General features: G+C 41.9%; 2 protein-coding genes across 3 annotated transcripts; one reads left to right on the forward strand and one right to left on the reverse strand.

Moving 5' to 3' along the window:
* Positions 1-653: 653 nt before the first annotated feature.
* LOC112486788 (zinc finger protein GLIS1-like) lies at positions 654-12519 on the forward strand. 2 transcript variants are annotated; one of them, XM_025054278.1, is made up of 4 exons: positions 654-1504; positions 10849-11003; positions 11889-12044; positions 12141-12519. In XM_025054278.1, the coding sequence occupies exons 1-4, from the start codon at positions 1485-1487 to the stop codon at positions 12281-12283; spliced, it is 474 nt and encodes a 157-aa protein (XP_024910046.1). In that variant the 5' UTR covers positions 654-1484; the 3' UTR covers positions 12284-12519. The 2 variants fall into 2 exon arrangements, with proteins under 2 accessions (XP_024910046.1, XP_024910045.1); XM_025054277.1 differs by having other exon boundaries at positions 11889-12519.
* A 599-nt stretch (positions 12520-13118) lies between these two features.
* On the reverse strand, positions 13119-16582 carry elovl8b (ELOVL fatty acid elongase 8b). Its single transcript, XM_008330638.3, has 8 exons — positions 16438-16582; positions 15828-15885; positions 14735-14922; positions 14506-14586; positions 14346-14402; positions 14146-14260; positions 13838-13965; positions 13119-13745 (listed from the first exon to the last, which is right to left on the reverse strand). Exons 2-8 carry the CDS (start codon positions 15883-15885, stop codon positions 13581-13583), a joined length of 792 nt encoding a protein of 263 aa, XP_008328860.1. The 5' UTR covers positions 16438-16582; the 3' UTR covers positions 13119-13580.
* Between the last annotated feature and the right edge of the window lie 648 nt (positions 16583-17230).

Genomic DNA, 17230 nt, shown 5'->3' on the forward strand with positions numbered 1-17230 from the left:
AAAAAAGAAACATTTCAGGGCTTTGGCTAATGACTAAAAGGTAATGAAGTAATGAGGTCGGGAACCGTTTCACTGGGATGTCAGATAAGGACTGAACAAATTTCCACTTGAAAACATCTGGACATCAGAACCAGGAGCACTGATCTTTACTCTCGTGTCCTCTTGTCCTGGTTAACTGCAGTGGACAGCTCTCTCTGATGGATGATAACGGAGAAGTAACGAAGTCAGGCAGCGAGTGTAGAAGAAAACAGAGAAGAATAGATTCACTGTGTCGGGAAAATTAATGGAGATCAAGTATTTATGTTTTTCCCGTGGAGCGTTTTGACGTGTTGATGGATTTTAACCACTGGAAAATTGTAAGATTTAACAAATCACATGGACTTCAGCCCCACCCCACCCCCCCCCTCCTAAAAATATGTTTTACCAGGACAAATATGACAAACATTCTCTCATTTGGATGTTTTAAAAAAATGTGGAGATTTACTGTTTCATGTGCTGTGTTGTTGTGAAATAAATGCATATGGTTTCAATGTTGTTGGTTGCTGTTGGTTGGACCAAACAAAACATTCAAGACGTCACTTTGGGCTTTGGGAGCTTTGTGATGCGTATATTTCATTAAGAATGGAAAAATAAAAACAAATAAAGCATGAATCAATAATGACAATCATTGGTTGCAGCCCTCGCTGCCCAGGGCTCGGTGGATAAGAAAAATAGATCAGTGTTTGATCATTGTTTTCAGCTTGGAACAGTAGAAAATGTTGGCAGCACACGGATGAGTGCTTCAACGAAACACTAATCCCACGTTCTTCACCAAGGTGAAAAGACATGTTCAGGTCCAGTGGGGCCGTGGAAGTGATTGTATTAAAACGACACTCACGCAGCACAGTTTCTCATGTACAGTACGGTTCAGTCACTGGTAAAAGACGCCGCACGTAACCGTGACCATGACCGTGACACGCCAGCGCACGACAGAAGATCCGCTCCAGTAACCCCACGGCCCCCTCCCCCAGCCCTGTTCAAAATGCCCTACTGTTCGGAGTCACTCTTTACACACATGTAACGTTTTAGTTTATTATTGTGTGATGAGAACAAACAGCTCGAAGGACAAACAAGACCAGTCCCTGTGGCAGCACAAATAACGAGGCCTAAATTACAGACAGCGCAAACACAGAACATTTCATTTTATGAAGCTCTCAGATTGGATAAAGGTTGTCAAAACAGAATCCTGTTGCCATGAAAAAGCTTTTGATTTGCTCAAAGGACAGTGGAGCGCCGGGCCCCTTGGGTTTGTTTGGCACATTTACTGAATTAGCTTTGTTTGTCTTTCAGGCCTGTACGCTGGCTCCAGCACCCCGCACCACAGCGCCTCGGTGGAGCTGCTCTCCCCCACCCCCAACCCCGTCTCCACCAGTGACCTGCCGCCTCGACAACACAGACACGTCCGTGACCTCGGCAGCCCTCATCACCTGTCACCTCTGACAGCTATGGAGGGCACCAGAGAAGGGTAATTATTTGTTTGTTTATTTATGAAACTCACGGGATGGTACCGAGGATTGGAACCATTAAAGTGCTTGTGTCTCGGATAATTGTGGTAAACACTAGATTGAAAAAACTGAAAATTATGAAAATTCTAACTTGGAAGCATCTAAACCTGTCCTGCCCCTCAAGAATATTCAATAAAACTGAGGTTGAACTAAACAAAGGAAAGATGCAGAATATTCAATAAAACTGAGGTTGAACTTGTTAAAAAAGGGCAAGATGCAGAGCAGCAGAGGAATCATTTGTCAACAAACAATGAGATAAATGAAAAAAAATCATCAAGTTTTATACAGATAAATTTGAAAAAACATAAAAATCTAACTGGCCTCTGAGTGTATTCTTACGTCTTGTGGGTTAGGGGCAGTGGTGGCTTAGTGGTTAAGGAAGCGGATTTGAGTCCGGAAGGTTTCAGGTTCGAGTCCACCAGCTCGCTTCAAGCTTGTCTCCCCAGTCCGGAAGGTTTCAGGTTCGATGGGTTGATGGTCACTTCTTCCGGCTCTTCTCCGTCCATCCGTTCGTCTGTCACTCAACAGTTACTCAGCTGTCCTTACAGGAAGGTCATGACTTCCTCCCCCTCTGCTCAATCTCACCCTAATATTATCATTATGATCACATTTTCAGCCATCGACTTCAGAACAAACTAAAGGGCGAAACCTCTTAGCTCATGTTAGGTTAAGCCTCGTGGTCCTGCTGACAAACCTTCTGCTTCTTTTACTGGAAACAATCTCAACTCCCCAACCTCTAAGTCATACCTCAGTGGGAGAAGGGCCGTCCTGGTCACAGCAGGGTCACGGTGACCCCGGGACAAGTCTTCATAAGAAGGTAACAAGGATACAGCGTCATCGACTTGATGAACAAACCGTTGGATTCGCACTAGTCACCGGAGTGAACCGTTTCGACGGTGCGTGGTATCATCTCTTCTTATCGATTGCGTCAATTCAGTTTTATCCTCAAAGGAAAGGAGAAACCGTACGGCTGTCAGAGTGTAGCTGCAGTCCAGTGATATAGTAAAGATATCCTTCCTGTACCTTACAGGGTTTCTGTTCCTGGTGTCCTCAACGTTAAATCTCTGGATGAGTAATTTATAAATGTACTTTATTGAATTAAACCTCTGTAGAGAGGATGTTTCTGGATGATTTAAGGCCATGTTTGAAACAAGAAATAATGAAACAAGTGATGATTTAGTGAAGTCTAATCCCTTAGTTCAACTCAGCTGTTACATTATTGTGTAGATGTGATGTCTCCAGGTTCTAGTTCAGGACAATACGACTTTTATTACTTCAACTATCAGGAAATATATCGATACCTCCGACTATTACCCTCACCCAGCTACAATTGATTTCAAAATAAAAGCTCTTTCTGTGTGGCCGGAACAGTTTGGTGTTTGAGGACATTGACAGCGGAGTGATAGGCTGCCGACCCAGAAAAGGTCAACTGTCGTCATTGACTGACAATCCAGGAAGAAGACAAATTGAAACAAATCCTTACCATAAGATGGACAACATTGTCTCGATGTTTGACAGGCTGGATTAGAAGGACCACACTGGTCCACGGGCCACAGTTTGCAGAGAAAAAGTAACAACAATTATCATTTATATAAGAATGAAACTCTTTTACAAACTAACTAGCTCTGTCTAGTTTGGGGATGTCAAACATACGGCCCGTGGGCCAAAACAGGCCCGCTTGGGGTTTTCAATCTGGTCCGCTTCATGTGTTTTGAAAATAAAAAACATACACAAACATTTCATATGCAAATATTAAGATGTATCTAATATATATATTTATATATTCTTTGCATGAAAGCAAAGAAGGAAAACATGGAATTATTGTTATTCGTAATGTAATGCTAATTATGTTATAATTGTACTGGTCCGGCCCACTTGACATCTAATTAGGTCGTATGCGGCCCCTGAACCAAAATGAGTTTGACACCCAGGTCTAGTTATATATTATATATATATATCATTTCTGCATGTTGAGAAAGTCATGTCAACTTTTAGGAAAAAAACCAAACATAAATATTTCCCAATCACAGTCTTTTACATCCCAGCCTCAGTTTGACAGGGTCCGCAGCTCCACAGACCTTAGAGTGCCTTGCTTTGGGACACTCCAGCAGCAGTGGGTGTGTCTGTAAAGGCAGAGAATGTTTTCTATTAGCACCATTGATTTCCCCGGAGGACCGGCAGAGCCTCAGTGTCGTCACAAGGCACAGTGTGTCCTGTCCTAAACAATGTGCCGAAAAACCAGGGAGGCAGTGAAGGAAAACAGTCTTTTAACAGTTTAATAACATTGAGAAAGAGTAGAAGCAACGGAGCGTCGGAGCTGTGTGTTACAAAGGTGATCGTGTTACATAAACACGCTTTGCTCTCAACTCAACTGTGGTGGGCTGTTTGTGTGTCTGTGTGTGTGTGTGTGTGTAGATGTGATACAACGGGGGCTTAGGATACAACCAGGTTTGATGGCTTTCTAACACCGAGAGCGCTGCATGCATGTGTGTGTGTCTCTGTGTGTGTGAGTGAGAGCAGTTTACATATAGTAATCCAGGAAACACACATGATTGCATGTGATTGGGGTGTGAGGCACAGCAGGCCCGTCGTCTTCCAGCACAAACAGTGCAGCCGAGCGTGCAGTTAAACGGTGTGGAGGCGAACGCCCGAGCGCCGCGCGTAGATGTCACGTCGGCCTGGAAGCATCTGGAAAGGTGATGTGTTGTTTTAAAAAAAAACAAAAGCCTTCACAGCTGCGTGCACAATTATCTGAAGTGGGAAAGAAATTAAAAGTGAAAAGAACCCGAGTGAAGAGATGCAATAACAGCGGATGACCACAAGGGGGAAGACACTCTTGATTAGAAAGATTTGATTGATTTGGTGTGTGTATGGAACACGAGCTCTCTCTGACTCTCTGAGCATTTGTGTCTCTTCTGAGAACAGTGCATTAAATTAAAATTTTGATTTCTCCGTGCAGTACTGCTCGTAGGCCACTAGTCAATGACGCGCACATGACGGACCAAAGTAAAAAATGATGTTAGCAGCTAATCCCTGTAACTCTGTTCTTCCCAGTCAACAATGAGAACAGACATGTGACCTGACGTTCGCCCCCGGCTGGCTCTTCGTGAAGTTCATGTCAGAGTTATGCTGCAGCTTCAGACTCCTGACTTTTAATAGCTGAACGGTAATTTATCTTTGTTTTCTGGTCCTCAGATCCACGTTCACCGTCCCTCATCAGTTTAGATTTATTTTTGGAGCTCCCTTCCAACCTGTAGAGCTCGAGCTTTACTGTTCACCACCATGTGTTTCTTGCAATTCTCTCATGAAACTGCTGTAGTCGTTACCAAAACAAACAGAGCAGGACAACAGGGTTGGAGCAACAGTTGAGCTCCTTTTATCTGATGTTCTGAGGCTCCAGGGCAGCACTGAGAAAAATTTTTTTTTTTTTTTCTTTGGAATATTTGTAGGAGAGTGAGAAATTTTAAAGATAAATGTGTCTGCAACAGTAGTTCCATGACCTCTAGAGGATCTGCAGAGGTACTGAAGGTGGACTGTAAAGTTTTTTTTTGGTTGATATGATTTTTTTAAATATATATTTTCAAAAACACATAAAATACTTTTTTTAAAATATTGCTTAGTATTCAAATAAATTAGATCACACAGTGAGTTTCCCAAACTTTTTTTTCTGGAGACCCATATTTTAAAAGTCACAAACCTTCGCGACCCAAGTCAATAGACATTATTCATAAACTCCTGGGAAACAAGATACGATAGACGACCCAAAAAAAAAAAAGAAAAATCTCTTGCGACCCACCTGAGGGTTGCGACCCAGTCTTTGGGAAACAATGGTCTACTGTGTTCTCCAGGTACTGTAGTCTTCTCCAGCTGTTTAGAAACAGTAATTGATCACATGTTAATTGATGACACTGTGAGAGTCTAGTGATGGACTGGTGTAAATGATGAACTATCGGGTTTGTTCCTCAGTTTAGGTGTTCTTGAGTTAAAGGACCTTCACTGTATCATATCGGGTTTACATTTTGGTCCAAAAATCATCAAGTCACTGAGCTGTTACTCGCTGGGAAATGCTTTTCAAAATGACCTTACGTCACTTACAGAATAAAATAAAACTCTCTACAGTTGCTATAAATTTACAAGGCTCTCGTTATATTTTCTATGTTACTCGACAAAGTCTCAATAGTTCTGCAGGAGTTCCAGTTGGAGCTCCACCAGGATCACAGGTGCCTTAGCAGCCGCTATTCATCAGGTACTGTTCATTATATATATATATATATTTTTCACTATACACCTACTTTTGTGATTTTTTAAAAAAAAACAAATGTATTTTACTGTATTTCACTGAAGTAAAATACGAGGTTTAAATATCTGCCTTTCAAACTGAAGCTCTCTGTGTGTCCACGGTGGCGTAAAGACAGAAGGCAGAGCGATTTGTCAAAAGCCAGTTGTGGCACGTAACGTCGACATACATTTGCCCGAAGATGGAGCAGTTGATATACATGTCCAAGACCCGGCGTAGACACGTACAGTCAGCTGCCAAGGTCAATATCTGAGCCACACTTGTTTTTCCCCGAACGGTTTAGCAGGACATTAAACATTTTGACAAAATTATCAAACTAACCCTCCTCAAGTGTGGCAGCCTCTGACCTCACAGCTAAATGTGTTTACCTTGGCCTAAATTAGCCATTTGGACTCATTTAACTTTGTCAGTAACCGTGTCATTTTTTTTCTTTTTTTCTGAAGATATTATTAAAATATACCAGGTGAAATGCACTGCATGGCTGTGCAAACGTCGTGTGTGGAAACGGTTGTTCAACTATGGTGGCCTGTGTGCTCCAGAGCAGCGGGGGAGTAAATGTTGCCCTTCTTCGCTTCTGCCCTATGTGGTCACATAATTGCAGAGGGGAGTCTCTGCTGCTTTTACCCAGGTATTGATATTAGAGGCCCTGTGCAAATACATGTACTGAGATGGTTTGATATCGGGGCAATGATTGACACCGGCTAATTCAATTCAAGTGGCAGCGCCGACAGGACAGAGCTACGTTCAGAGGTCCAGCCGTGAGGCGGGAGTGGGAGGGGGGCATGGGGTTGGGTCGGGTGGAGGGGTAACTCTACACTGCCAGTCTTCCAGCCATTATCTTTCTCCAGTGATCCAGAAATCATGTCAGTCATACAAACACAAACAAAAACATTTTTTGGGACCTTTTTTTTAACTTGATCTATTGTCAATAAACCCATCTTGACAAAAAATAAATATATCCTGTCAGAACCCGTCAAATCCTTACAGCCTCCCCTTGATCCCTACTCCTCAGACACTTCCTGTATTAGCTTAAGCTAATTCAGTAGCCTTTCTCTCAAGGCCAGGCTAGCGTCCTCTTGCTAACCAGAACCAGAAGTGTTCCCCCCACGATCGGGGCCAGAGAAGCTCCCCTCATCCATCAGCGGTGTTTAATGGTCGTCGGCTACAGAGCGGTGAGATGAGAGGGCAGGCAGAAGGGTGTTTGCGGAGAATGTAAGGACAAGATCTGCTCCGTGCTCCCCTGCGGGGCAGTTAGCTGCAGGTGGAAGAAGACAAACGAGGAGCAGAGCACGACTGTTCATGAATCTTCAGGTTGCTTTCCATGCCGTCACGGCTCCTCGCGGTCAGCCAAGACCTCAACGATAAGCTGTAATGTTTTTTAAGGAACAGATTTAATGTCCATGTGTGCGTGCCTGAGTACCTGGACTTCCCTGCGCTCATCTGTACACTTTAATTACATCGGACGTTGACAGAGAGCGACATCTTACGTACCTACATTAAAGATCTGTTTAATGCAAATTTTCATATGTATCAGTTTAAAATCTTCTTCTATGGTTGGCGGTGTTTTCACAGTCCACGTCTCTCCGTGTTCTCCTCAACACTGTTACCTTGTCTGTATTTATTAAACGTCTTCCATTATCCTGGTAGCCTCACCTTAAAATCCCCCCTCACTCCATCTTCAGGAATCAACGGGTCATCGGTCAAACCCCTCTTGTTGCAGTGGGTGGGCTGCCTGGAAAAACTGAGAGAATGATTGTCATTGAAGATGAATATCGGAGGAGAGATTAATGCCGCGTAAGAAAGATTCCCCTAATACCTCCGACCTGAGCAGCTAGCATGCTAAGGGTGTAGCGAGAGCAGCGGCAGCTGGCAGTGATTATCTTATGATTCACTTTAGCTGCGCAGAGAGGCAGCTCGTAAAAATATGAACAGTATAACTGTTTCCCGAGTTTGTGCTGACAGCAGCTCCCGGGGGAACGGTTCTCTCCGCAGGAACACATGACCATGTTCTGGGCCCGAGCCAGCCGGCGGATTAGCCACGCTCACAAACAGTGAGCTTCTCCGGCGCTAAACCAACACAGGGTGTCACACATGGGTTTTAAACCTTGTTTGGACAGACACAGAGGGTCAGCGTTAGACCTTATTCAGTGGAGCACTTAAATTTGATACCTTAATGAACACTTTAACACTGACAAGGAGGAAAACCACCAGACAGCTCTACAACCTGCCGTTTCTTTGAGCTCCGACTGAAACATCAACTTTTTTTTGTTTTGTTTTTTCAGTAATCCTTCAGAGCTGATCGTCTTTGTCACATGACATGGGTTTCCAGAACTCTGCGTGATCATACACGCTGCTTTACAGTTACTCAGAGGTGTGTGTGATATTTTTAGGGTCAGCAGACAACAACAGAAACTGACAGTCAGGATCGTGACACACACACTGTACAACACACACACACACACGGCCAGAGAGTCAAACTTCTGGGTTTTCATTCTGTTCCTATTGGTAAAATATATTTTTAGATTTTAGGGTTTTAACATTAAATTAAAAATCTAAAAAAAAATAAACGGTAACCCTAAATTTCAGACTGGAGCTGTTTGTTCTGGATTGTTCTAACATGGGTTTGAATAGTGTTGGATGGTTTTGACTCCAGGTTCTTGTTAAAATTTCAAGTCAAGGCCACTTGCTCTTTAGAAACATGGCTTTTTATTTTTTATTTTTTGCTGTTATGATTCAATTATTTATTGCGTTGGTTTTAAATTCATCCACTGTGGTTTTGTGAAATTCTAAAAATGATCTCACATTAGAGATAGAGCTACGAAAACTGAACTGCTTCGTTTGCCTCAGTGTTATCCAGATCCCAACACTGTTTCTCTGCCAAATCACCGAGTGTTTAATAGTGTGACATTTACGCCACATCATGGTCTCCAGCGGCGGGTGCAGTGAGCTGTTTCAACATAATGTTATTGCTGTGCATTCACATACGTGGCTCTTAGTTCAAACCATATGCTTCCACACAGCGGAGTCCTTCCTTGGCATTCCAGATATGCAGTCTGGAGAGTCGTCTGAGTAGCTGCTAAATATTTATGGTGGCGGTAATTGGGGCGGCTTTGTTATTGAGGTAATTTCTGGATTTCCCCCCGAATTGCTGTTGTGCTGTGTTGACGTTGTGTGTGCAATATTATATATTTGACTTTGATGGGTTTCGGTGTCTTTTATATACAAAACAAGTCTTTTAATTCAGAAGTGTACTCAGGACGACGGCGTGTTTACGTTCCACCACAGTAGCCTCTCTGTGACTGCTACAGTTTGACGTTTCAACTGTTGAAATCATCAAATTGCACGTTGAACATTCAGAGAGCATTAGAGATTAACAATGAGGTCTGCACACGGAGAACCCTTCGTAATCGAATTTCTAAACACTACTGATTACCACACTGTATTTGTTAGTATTGCAGTTTTTTTTTTTACGTAAGCGTCTTTTATTGATGCGTTACTGATATTTTTATGTCTCTGGACAGAGATAACCATTTCCCTCTGTTGTCCAAACATGTGCTGAACTCTTCAACTTTTACAAAGATTCACGCTGGTTCACACCAGGAGAGTCAATACATGTCTTAGTTTTGATTGAATTAAAACATTTACTGAAAGTGTTGACAGATATGACACTGGTCTCATGTCAAAAACACTTATATAGAATTATTCAGAGATTTCAACCGAGGCACGATTAAAGCCTGATGATGACGATGATGATGATGATGATGATGATGATAACATCTACTGCTGATTATTGTTATGACTGCTGATTTCTCAGTTTGACCTCCCAGCTCCACTCACTAATGTACTTTGACAGAACATTACATAATTCATGTATAAAAATATGAAACTGTTCAGCAGATTTGTCTTGACAGAGGCAGAAAAAACGAACCATTCCTTCGTTCATTCCACCAGAACTTTTTTGTTTATTTGTGAGGAGGACAAAGGAGAAAATACTTTAGATAATAGAGATCATACCAGATACTTGGTCTTATTAAATAAATATCCCAGAGGGAATGACATAATCCATCTCGCTGCTGTTGCCCCATCATTTTTAAATATGTTAAGCGGAAAATAGTTTTAAACTAGTTCATGTTCAAAAAATGCAATTGGATTTTACAGTCACTAAGTATTGAGTAATCGTAGTCGTGATCAGTCGAGATAAATCAATATTCCCAAATATAACACAGAAAAACAGAAAGACAAATAACAGCAGATAAAGTAGAAACGTTTTTTTATTTTTTGTGACTAATCCAAATAGTGGAATTAATTGGAAAATGTAAAAAATCGGGGTATCGACTGTGAATTAGACTAGTGGATACTCTTTCCAGCAGGGTGTGTAAATAACCACCTGGGTATCGACTGTGTATTAGACTAGTGGACAAACGGTGGAATTACATACGGTGTGCATGATCTGTCAGTTCATCAAAATATGAATCTAATTAACCTCACATTATTTTACACAATCAAAATACAAAATTCAAAAATAACTAATTTATTTGGACAACCTTAAAAAAATAAAATAAAATACAAAAAAACTTTTTATCACACGATCTCAAACCTAGTCCCCAGTTTGACCTTTAATTCAAACGTCTGGACTCTGAGCTGTTTCTACCTGCAAAGTCAAACAATGTTAAATGACGTCTTGATCATCGTTTAAAATCTGCTGGTTGATGTTTAAAAATGTCGTCCTTAACTCTACATGCATGCTGGGATATTGATGACATCACCACCTGATTTACAGCCACGAAAGATACTGTAAAGATTCTGGGTGGTGTTTATATATGACACGCAGGTCGTGGACCGCTGTAGCGTATGCTCAACAGGCGGCACGTGACACCAACTCTGACCGGAGACGTCACAAAGCACGAAGGACTTTAATGAATAATTGAAGTTGAAAGTAAAGCAGTAACCATATACCTGGAGCTCTGAATGAACGTATATCCCACCCACTCTGTTTGTCTCCTGTAGAGGGTCTGCTCCCCTTCTGTCCCCGGGAATGAAGGGAACAGTGACACCGCCCTCTCCTCCACCTCCACCTCCACCTCCCTCCCTGGAGAAACAGCACGTTCACGCTCACCAAAAGCCGTACTCTCACTATCAGCACCACCAGCCTGTTAACGAAGGTAAGACAGGCCGAGTTACATTTGTTCTCTCTCTTTTCTTCTACTCTACTACGATTGGCCGGGCTGTAGGAAAAAAAAGTTAATAAAAAAAAAAAATCATTAAAAATATATAATGGTTTTATTTCATCAATTTACAGACACATTTACAACTGATAGGTCACAGGTCACATCATGGAGGTCATCCAGGCTTGTTCATGTCCAGCAGTGTTTCTTGGCTCAGAGCTGGGCAGAAACTTGTGGACGTCAACAAAAGAACTGGGACGCAGGAAGTTTAAATATGCCTGTCCTGATCGCCCAATCCTGGCGTAGACAGACGTCGACGCTGACACTGATCTGTTATCTCTGGCATCTTTAAGGATGAAGATACTGCTGTTGAAGGAATGACGTTTGGGGGGGAATGGGAGGGAGCTCACACGCCGGAAACCCTTTTTCTCGAGTTACCAAACAAAATTCTGGCCGGTGATTTCAGCCGTCGATCAGCAGACTTCCATTGGAAGGCTCAGCTGTCACTCTGCAGCAGTTTTCCTAATGCCTTAAACACAGTTTTCCCTGAAAGGTCCTACACACGGACGTCTCTCTAACCACGCTGTGGTCGGGGAGTTGCGTAAAAGCGATCCTGGAAAGGCTGCTTTCCTATTATCGTGACTGCTGTGGTCGAGTCAGAGCACAGACTGAGACGGCCCGGGGTAAATGTAACGTACTACGGGCCAGGCAGAATTAGCACAAGCACAAATATAGCATTGTCTTAATTTGAGATCCATATTGAGCTCCAGCCGGATGGAGCGGAGTCTCACTGACCTGGGAAACAATCAGCCGTAGACAATGAAGGCAGTGGACTCTTTTTTTTTATTTCCTCCCTGACTCTGAGCCTCTTTCATTTCCTAGAATATCACGGCAGCTTTGGGAGCTGCTTCCATTACGGAGACTCTTTCAGGATGGAGCAGTCGGTCGGTGGCGTCCACATCCCAGGAGACTCTCACGCCTACTCTGCCCATCAGCACAATGGCTTTCACATGTCAGCGGTCAACGCTGGCTCTGGTGGTATGGAACGCTTGTTTTGGGCCCTTCCAAAAATCATAACTCAAATGTTTTTTGGTTTTTTTTATAAAGATAACTCTATGATTTTTCTCTCGTCAGCTCCAGGATTCAGTCTGACCCAGGAGCTGCAAGGAAATACAGGATGTCAGTTCTCGTCAAGCCCAGAGGAGAGTGTTTTCTTCCAGGTGGGCAGCTTCGACCGTGGCCTGAGCCACATGTCGACCGTCTACACAGAGACATGAACGAACACTGGAGCAGGCCCTGCTCCACCACAGCCGCTCTTCTACTCTGCAGCCTCGTCCCCTACGTGCAGCTTCACACACTCGTGTCTCCGATGAGTTTAAAACAAAAACAAAAACCCACAAGAATGTTTTTAAACTCCAGGTCAAACCACTGACCTTTACTTAACCTCCAGAGTCGGCTTTTATGGAGTTCGACTTCATCGTATTAAAATGTCTCCAATAAAATCAAAAAGGGATTTTACTGGTATTATGTGAACTATTTCTGAGAAGTCAAACGGTCTCTGAGTCTAAGGAAATAACCCCCCTGTGATGTCACGATGATGTCATGAGTGTTATTGAAGATTAAGGACGGGACAGATTTATAACAGACTCTAATTAAATACATGGGTATTTGCCCTGCAGGGAATCCTACTACAGATACTTTGTATGACAAATATAGTATCAGGTATTTTTTTTAGGTAAAAATGAAAAAATAAATATTAGTTCATTCATTCTGTCTCGACCAAGGCTCTTATAAACCAACCTCAGCATTGACCAGTGTGTTGTACGTGAGCAGACCAGACTTGTACTGGAACTTGTACCCATTATGTCTGGCTGCTACGAATGTTATTAAATTATGAAATGTCCATAAGCGGCGCCTTGAGGTCGTGATCACTTCCATTGGCCAAAATCATCATCATCATCATCATCATGTACAGTAGATTTTTCTCGAAATCGGTGCTAAGACCTAGTGGTGTTAAAACTAAGTTACACCTAAGGTGTGTGTGCTTTGACACGCTCGTTTCAGATGGTTCAAAAACACCTGCGTGGCCGCGTCGTAACATGGTCTAACATGTTTTTTTTTCCTCTTTCTCTTTATTCCACAAATCAAACCCATTGAATCCACTTCAGACTGATGTGTATAAGAGACAACATCGTTTTTGCTGTGTTGTTGTGACAGTGGAGATGTGTTTTTTTGCATATGTGCGTTTGTTGCTGTGATTTGTTCGTTTTTTGGGGCTCATGACTTAACGTTAACCATTAAAAACATTATTATATATATGTCTAAAAATGTACAGTTTGTTTACATTGATTATTTGACAGTTTGTTTGTTTTTGATTTTTTTTCTCAGTTTAAGGATTAATAAAATGTTTGGTCTTTAAAGGGTTGTTTCTTTGAGGTATTTAGATTTCCTGCAGTTTTGAATAGCTTAGTAAACGTCTTGCAGGTGTGTAATGCCCTCTACTGGTCACTGGTAAGTATTACAGACAGAAAAACCCCCCAGTGCAACTGGCCTATTGTTGCTTGTCGTTGCATCTCATTTCTTTTTCTTCCTGCTCAGGTAGCTCTGATAGTAGAAGTTACTGAAGAGGATGATGAGGGTGACGCAGTAACCAAACACCACCAGGTTCATGGCGTCTGGAAAGTCGCACTCTGCAAACAGGTTGTAGCCGGTGTGTAAGAGAAACATCAGGAACTGCAGCTGGAGAGAGAGAGGACAGACAGAGGTTTATTTTATTTTTTAAAAAATGAAGTAAAGGATTTGTGTTGACTCTGTGAGCAGGAGACTCTCACCAGCTGCAGGCGTGTGAGGTATCGTTTCCACCACAGGTACTTCTGCATGTGAGGCCCCAGAGCAGCCAGGCCGTAGTAGGAATACATCACGATGTGAACAAAGGTGTTGACCAGGCCGATGAAGAAGGCTGCAACAGGAAGGTAAAGTCAATTATATATAAACATACAACAGCATTGTGACGTGTACTGCAGCGCCCCCATCTGCTGTAAAGAGAGTACACACACCGACCAGCGGCCCTAAGACCAGGGAACATAATGGTCTCATTGAGAGTCGTTAGAACTTCAAAATTGAATTAGGCTTCACTTACACTGTCCTCCTGCCACATACTTGACCCCAGACCACCAGTTAAAGATCATGGTGGCGTGATGGTAGACGTGAAGAAACGTTACTTGGCTGTCCTTCTTCCTCAGGATGAAAAAGAGCTGCTCACACGGAGAGAAATTAATTAATTTTTTTATTAGAATTAAATCAGATTGAGTCACCAGTTCAAACTGGACAAATACCCACGGTGTCACTCAGCTCTATGACCTTGGAGAAGAAGAACCACCAGCACACACTGGCCATCTGTGTAGGGTTTCGTAGGGAGAAATTAAATTTAGAATAAAACGTCCAATTTTGCTGGACACAGAAATATATGCAAACATAAAGGAACATTAATGACACTCACTCTCATGGCCAAAGGGCTGGTGCTGTAATCTACCGGCTGACACAGTAGGCTGTAGTTTGAGAGCCAGGATGTGACCAAGAACTGGAAGTAATTTAACAAAAAAAAAATCACATTCCCAAGAACTGGAAGTAATTTAACAAAAATATATATTTTTTTCACATTTACATTTCCTTTGTTGTGTGTGTTCTAACGATGATGGCGTTGTTATGCGTTAAGGAGCAGCACGTACCTCGTAGAACATGTACGCAGAAAGGCCGACCATGGAGAAGTTGTAAACAATGAGGACAGCTCTGAGGTCAACAGGTTCCCTGTGCTTCATCAGACGGGGGCCGGCCCAGACCACACAGAGATACAGCAGGAAGATGAGTGACACGGGGACGGGGGAGTAGACCAGCAGCCACGGGTCAGTCCTCTTGTCTGGAACATGATAGGTACCGTTGTGTCACATCAGGCACGTGTTTGTATTCTTGATTTAAATCACATTTCACACATCAGTTCAGGTTTAAAGTAACACTAAAGGTTAGGTTTTTAGGATCTGTCTTTTTTTGTTTCTTTTTTACACTTTCCATGACGATGCTGGTGTTTGTTTTAAGGCTTTACAGCAGATGACAGGTTTTTCCAGTTTGTTGTGTTCCAGATCAGTCCACATGACCCAGTCTATGTCACAATTTAGAAATGTAAACCAGATCACAAAAATTGTAGAGAAAACCCAGTTGGGTTTGTTAGGAAACAGCCTTGGTGTGACAGTTGACTCTGACTTGACTTACACTCGGTCCAGACTTGTACAAACCAGAGAGGAGGATGCGTTTAGCAACACAGTCCATCCAGATGTAGCATTGTGCTGTCAACCAATGAGCAGCCACAGAGCATTCATTGTGGCTCAGCCCCCGCACACTGAACAGAGTCTTTCTCTGCTTCAAATCTGCAGTTGGCACCAGGGCACATTCAACACTGAAACTAAAATATGAAGCCACGAAATTATGAAAGCTGTTGAGAACAGTGTTTCTCAAAGGGTGGGTTGTGAGAATAATTGTGGTTAGGGGATAATTTCAGCTTTATCTGTGTCTGAAACTAAAACAATCAATGTTCATTGTTGTTTTATACTGCAAGTCCACTTGTATGGTTTAAAATATCAACAAAATATGTTAATCTGACCCCGGATGAGTTCACAGAACGGCCAGCCTACGGTAAAACCAATTTTATCGTGACAATATCTGTTTTATACTGTTTAGAAAATAGTCAAATATTGTGAAATAATTTTCTTGTACAGTCGTAAAAAAAAGAAATTGCAGTTATACATTACATTACAGTACAGTACACACCTCCATTTTCCACTACCCACTGGTACAGAGACCTGATTCGCTGTCCTGCTGACGTCATCTGAAAAAAAAACCATTAAGAAATAAGACGTTTTTTATGAGAAAAAAACATTTAATGAAAAGAAAATATGTGTTAGTAACTACAGGTGGTTCATACAAGGACTGTAAGGAATCGGAGTTTGATGAATAGTTTACCCGTTCATGTCCAAATGTATAAATGCTGTTATTTTGTGCTTGCATTAAAAAAAAAAAATTGTACTTTACACAAGACAATAGACTGCACAGTGACCACTGCGAGGTGTGGTCTAATCTCACAGTTCCAGTTTGCAATAACAACATCGCTTCAAGGACAACCAGAACTAATAAAAACAAAAATCCCCTCAATAGTACTAAAAGCAAAGATCACTATGATATTGACGAAGAACAAACTTAACTTTTTAAAGATAAATACTCGATGACCACTTGGTTGTGCCGCTATTCGTGTTCAGACGCTGCACTGCGTTCATTACCATGTCTATTCTCACACTTACTGCGTCGACATTTCACTTGTAGTACTACAAACAAGTACTTATCTTTTAAAAACAGAAACATTAACGCACGTACAATCACTCACTTTTCAGACAACCTCAGTTTCACCAGTGCTGGCGTTGCAGCAGAATCTCTGCACAATCTCTGCAAACCATCTACACAGCAATGAATAAGAGTAAAGTTCACGTCACCACCCCCTCCTCTGAAGCCACGCCTTCATCAGAACGACGTCATTGTAGAGGAAGTTCTATGGCATCCTTTATAACAGTGGGAGGTGCTGTTTCCCCTCAAATTCCGATTCCTCTGAGTCACTAAATCTTTCTTTTCATGTCTGCCTCATATATATATACACATATATAAATGTACTTGTGTATGTATGTTATATTATTAATTATAATTAAATTGTACATATTTTTTAATAAAATGTGTTTATTTATTTTAATTGTCCTGTTACTTTATAGTATGTCTGTTGAAGTCGGGTGTTGCAACTTCTGATCAGCAGAGGGTGCTGTGTCTTTAACGTATCGATGAATTGACAATTGTCAATATTAGATGGAGACGTCAAACTTTAGCGCTGGAGCTAAGAAACGCAAATGCCAAGGACGGTTATCGTGGTGGTTACTGTTTTCACAGGTAATGTAATTAGAAACTATAAACCGAATCGCATGTGAAAGTTTTAAGACAAAAAGTGTAGCGTTAGACTGACTGTGAGGTTTAGTAAGTTTTAACAATGGCGGCCCGGAGTTAATCAATGGTACTGACTACGTTAATGTTATTTTAAAACAAGTGATAAAACTGTATAATTACGGTTAGAGAAATGTAAAACAATAAACCAAATGCTATTCGTGAGGTTGTTTTTACGTTTTATTTCTAAGGAG

This window comes from Cynoglossus semilaevis, chromosome 2 (assembly GCF_000523025.1).
Source record: "Cynoglossus semilaevis isolate Cse_v1.0 chromosome 2, Cse_v1.0, whole genome shotgun sequence".
Taxonomy (NCBI): domain Eukaryota; kingdom Metazoa; phylum Chordata; class Actinopteri; order Pleuronectiformes; family Cynoglossidae; genus Cynoglossus; species Cynoglossus semilaevis.